The sequence below is a fragment of the Dreissena polymorpha genome, chromosome 6 (assembly GCF_020536995.1).
Source record: "Dreissena polymorpha isolate Duluth1 chromosome 6, UMN_Dpol_1.0, whole genome shotgun sequence".
NCBI lineage: Eukaryota > Metazoa > Mollusca > Bivalvia > Myida > Dreissenidae > Dreissena > Dreissena polymorpha.
In genome coordinates, this window is record NC_068360.1 from 103486512 (window position 1) to 103491715 (window position 5204).

The 5204-nt window shown below is 32.3% G+C and overlaps 1 protein-coding gene across 2 annotated transcripts; it reads right to left on the reverse strand.

The window, feature by feature from the left end:
* LOC127834952 (uncharacterized) lies at nucleotides 1-3485 on the reverse strand. 2 transcript variants are annotated; one of them, XM_052361092.1, is made up of 4 exons: nucleotides 3203-3485; nucleotides 2824-2890; nucleotides 2073-2171; nucleotides 1-1191 (listed from the first exon to the last, which is right to left on the reverse strand). In XM_052361092.1, exons 1-4 carry the CDS (start codon nucleotides 3431-3433, stop codon nucleotides 833-835), a joined length of 756 nt encoding a protein of 251 aa, XP_052217052.1. In that variant the 5' UTR covers nucleotides 3434-3485; the 3' UTR covers nucleotides 1-832. The 2 variants fall into 2 exon arrangements, with proteins under 2 accessions (XP_052217052.1, XP_052217053.1); XM_052361093.1 differs by lacking the exon at nucleotides 2073-2171.
* Nucleotides 3486-5204: the final 1719 nt, after the last annotated feature.

Below are 5204 nucleotides of genomic sequence, written 5' to 3' on the forward strand. Positions count from 1 at the left end.
TCTTGTTTTACTAACAGTAGTTGTTTTTAATTTAAGTCAGACAAACATACATTGTATTACATTGTATTAGACTTATACAACAGTACATCGTCATCATACTTAAATATTTATATTAATGTATGTCACGACACAAGGTTTATAACATAACAATATACATCATACAAACGTAATTTAAAAATGTAAATACAAATACACACAATACATGGTAGGAACGGATTTGTTATATCGATGTTGCAATTAATGTGATAAAATTAGTCACACTTCCAAGTACCCAATGCAAATAAAAAGAGCTCCTCATCCTCGTGGATTCCTGCTGTTGTAAAGTTGTAATTTAAGTACACCCTATGTCGGTCGTTGTGCGTTGTGAGTCGTCGACATTAAGCTCATAGCTAAATGTTTATCCAATCTTGGTGAAAGGTGTTCAGAAAGTTCATCTTGAATATGAGTCAGATAGGGTCAAAACCAATGTCAAAAGGCCAAGTCTTCGACATGGTGTGTACCTTGAATTAAGGACAGATCCTAAAGGCCATAATAACCCTATTGTTATACAAACATATTAAAGTATTCATAGTTTAATTTAAAAGATAAACAATATAATACAAATATATAATGAATACTGTGCATTAACAAATTTAAAAATGTACGTGCTACCGATTGAATGAACATGGTTTGTGGAACCTTTTGTCGAGAGCATCCACGCGCCGTGCACGCAGTTCCAGGGTGGACATTTGCAGATGCATTGTTAGATCATATGCAGACCAAAGAAGTTGTCTCCAGGATATGATGTTAGTGAAATATCGCTTATTTTCACCGAAATTTCGTCGCCGGCTTGTTAATGTACCAACGTTGAGATGTGTGAACTGAACGCGTTGAAATTTCTGTTAGTTGGCCTCCGGTGTGTTTGCATACATAAAGCAAGTTCCACGTCATGTTCTTGCTTCACATTGAATTTGTACATTGCATGTTTAATTAGCGTGGCATTGGTGTTCTTATCTCGTATCTCTGTTGGGTCGATGTCTTCTGTTAGACTAAGGAAGGAGTAAATGTTGTAGGTTCCTGTTAAAGGTACAATGAGCCGCCCGTTCTGGTACCTCACTCCGTATCTCATGAAGCCGGTAGTGTAGTCCAATTCTCTGCCGTTGAACCAAGACACTACTGTTTCTAACTCCCCGGATTTCTTTTTATCCAAACCTTAAATACGAGATATAAAGCTAGTTATTATTTTTGCTTTCATTTAATTTGACAATAAGTAGGTATTCGGATATATAAAATCTAAGAATGTATTATTACTTAAAATATTTATAATATGTAAGGATAACTTTTTGTGTTTTGTATGCATTCGTAAAACAACCATTCTTATCATATATGAATAGCTCTTAAAAGATTCCTTAATACCTATTCTTTGGGTTATTCATGAGACACATGTACCATAAAGTGCTCATGACCACATGGTGGCTTACTGACAGCACATTGGTAGCGAAACATTAAGCCTGGAAAACTATTTCGATTGTTTTTGCATTTACCTAAAGTAATCATGAAGTATAAATAAAGAATGGTGTGTTATATTATTTGCATACGTTTCAAAATTATGTAACGGGGATTTGTGTGTATATCATAACGGTTTATTCCTGATAACTTGTTGGATGATCTTAGTATTGTACTCTATGATGCTACATTCTCAATCCTTTATGTCTGTCATCATGCCTTAGAATGTTGTTATTCTGGTACATATGATTCATTTAGTAAATAAATTGAACTTGCATTCTCTTTTATTGCTTTTTAATTTTAATAACAATGGTATACTGTTGGTCTTTATTTAAAAGTGTGTGTTTTTGATTGATTCTAAGTGTGATGTTCAACGCTTCATTTGATCGGTGTAAACCTACAATGAAAAAGCTTTCTAACACGGTAACTCAAGCTTAATGATCTTATATTTAATATCGTGTTGTATGGTGTGTCCTTCGTAACAAAGGACATTTTGGCACTTGCCTTTAATTGATTGATCGCGTGATGAGGAGAGATTTTCATGAGATTTATAACTCTTATATTTTCAAACAAATTTACACGTATACCTTTATGTTTGTTTGCAAGCAAACCTACTAGCTTTGCAGCCGGTTTCATATCAGGAATGGATGCTAGGTAGTCATTTTTTAATTCTATTTTCACATTATCTGTAAAACAAAATATACACAAACTGTTATTATGTTTCATTCGCGAGGCATTAACTGCACTAAGAATACGTGTTCCAATAACTGTATGTTAGATAGTAAGCCCGCGGACCGTTGTTGAGCTATGTAATGTATGCTTAATTAGTTTTCTACCATATTTAGCCCGCGGGATATTGAACGTTACGTGCAATCCTTTCATACTGCATTTACTAAGTTGTTATTATCCGACCGCATGCAAAGTCGCATGTACAAAACACATCAAAACTAAAAACACAACAATTAAATGAGGTTCACTATGCTACTATGCAACCTAATGCAGCGTTTGTTTTCTAAAGAATACTTAAGTTAAAAAAATCGACTGAGAGCTATATCGCAAAACTATTTAAACATCAGGCGCTAAGTCGAGTAAAAAAATAATAAAGTAACGACTATGTGTTTGTTGCCCGCGTAACTACGATATTTTTCTCTTTTTTTGCTTCTGAAATGATTTGATTTTTAGCAACCGCAAGAGATCTTAAAATATATTATTCTGCTGTCAGATCCGAGACGTATTTATGTGATGTATATATGTTAGTTGAACAGCGATAATGTTTATCTTTATGAGTTAAAATCGTGTAGAATTTATTAAAGCTAAATCACTATCCTAGATACTTACTACTGAAATAGTCCTTTGTGTCTTTAGTATCTAGTTCCGCCGTTTCCTTGTACACTTGAGCTATCTCCTTTAAAAGATCGGTTCAATAACAACGTATAAAAAATTCCAATACATGTAAGGTTGTGTAGAATAGAGTATTATGTAAGTTTTTCTTCGTTTTACCTAATGTATTGATTTAACTACTATCAGGAATCAATATTTTGCCTGTATTACGCTGGGAAGAGAACAGATATGTCCTCTAAAGTAAAAATCAATGCTCTATTTCAACCGTGACGTGATCAGGTTCAATTTATTCACATATTTAAACATTAAATTAAAATAGATAAGCCATCATCAATTTAAGTATCAAAAATATAAATAATCCACGTATACCACATACTTTTTCCAGCAAACATTTTAATGTCGATGTCGTTTCCGAGCATTTAACATCACTGTCGATTTTCAAACAAATATGAGTATTCCCATCTTTAGCTTTGAGATCCGGCATTGTCCAGACAATAATCACCACAGTGACAAGAACGATTAACAGAAAAACTACCGCAAGAATGGTTCCGATTGTAATTGCTTTTTTTCGGTCTAAGTTCAGACGGTTTAAGCAGTTACACTCCATTTTAAAATTCAAATTAAAAACCCATTCTCTGAGCGTTTTACCGATAACAGGCAGCTGCACAGCTGTAGTAAACGAGAGTTAATATTTAAACGGGTTATATACAACAAAGAGTTTTTTGGAATCCCATTTTGGGGCATAACGTAAGTTTATTTTTACGTTTACAATTTCTGTTGTGGTTTATTTTATCATATTTTGCGATTTTGAAAGTAAAAGAAAGGAAAAGAACAACCATGATTTCAATATCGGTATTATAAGTTCTGTTTAATTGAATTCTACGTTGTACTTTCCAGTTTTGATTGTGATGCGACTTATATGTTCTAACCAATATTAGGCGGAACATACATATTTGAAATATATTATCCAATTTACTAAGGTCTAGTGAAATAAATTAACCGCATATATGTTTCACATATTTTCCATTCATTCGTTCCAATAATCATATTGATAAATCGGACAAAAAGTAACACATACTTATTGCAAAACACCCCAACATACATCTGAAATAGTTTATACACAGAATATGCACTTGCTATTTTATAACGATGACGTCAGGATGGTTCAACTTTATGACAGGGCGGTTCATTTTCATGACGGCTTCATGATCGTTGTAGACAGAGCTGGAACTGCGAAGCCACAACATTGCTTTTTAAATTTATATCGTAATCAAACGTGGAATACTTATTTCTAAACTCAATTACTACGAATTTTAGAGACAATAGTATAGACAAAGCACACCTTAACAAACAGCTTAAAATAAAAAATAATCAACGGCATCTATAAGAAAAGAAGTTGTATTTGTGTTTGCAGTCAGGACAAGTGATTTATTCTCAGTAAAATGAGACAACTTACATAGTTTCACTCTTCCGACAACTAATAGCTCATGTTTTTGTTTTTGTAATACTATTAATTGAGACTTTCCATTCCAGCAAATAGGTTTTATTTGAAGACTTTTAAATGAAATAAAATAACTGAAATCAATCTCATATTCTACTAGAAGTTGATTTACTTTCTTTATGTGACGCTTGAAAGGTTTTTTAATTCCGTTTAAGATGAACATAATGTTATATTTCGGCAATAAAGCCGTTATTATACTAAGTTCGAAGATGAATTATATCATACTTATTTGTAGTGCCTGTTTGTTTTATCGAAACGTCATATATTTCAATTCGAATGTAGAATTATTGAAAAGTTAATTCAATGTTAAGTTAACAATATTAATACTTGTTCTTTGATGTAGAGTATCTTTTGAAAATGAAAGAGTTTACGCCACAAAATTAAGTAAACAAAATGCTATCGTGCAAAAAAGCATTGCACAACAAGTTTTACCTATATTTCAGTAAACACATAAATACTGTTTGCTATGATATTGTTGAGAACATTCTATTTTTTATTCAGATGAAAATAGTGTTAAACACATTTATGAAATTATAAACTAGTTATAATAAGCATTCACTACTTAAGTGTCATCTTATCTGGTTTAAAATGTTACTTTGGTATAAACAACACACGTTTTAAATTGTCTTTATAGTGAACTTCAAAACTATCACGCTTCATTCATTGATTGGTTGCATTCCTTGAATTAATAAACAACGTCGATGATTGCATTAATGTAATACCATGTAAGAATACAATGTAAGTGGACAATGCCCCATTAGGTCATGCCCTCTTGACAATACTATTGTATTTGCCTTGTCAAAGTTTTAACATTGAAATCATATCAGAAGAATATTAAACTCATTTCATGGAATTGAATAATGAGCACTTGGTGATA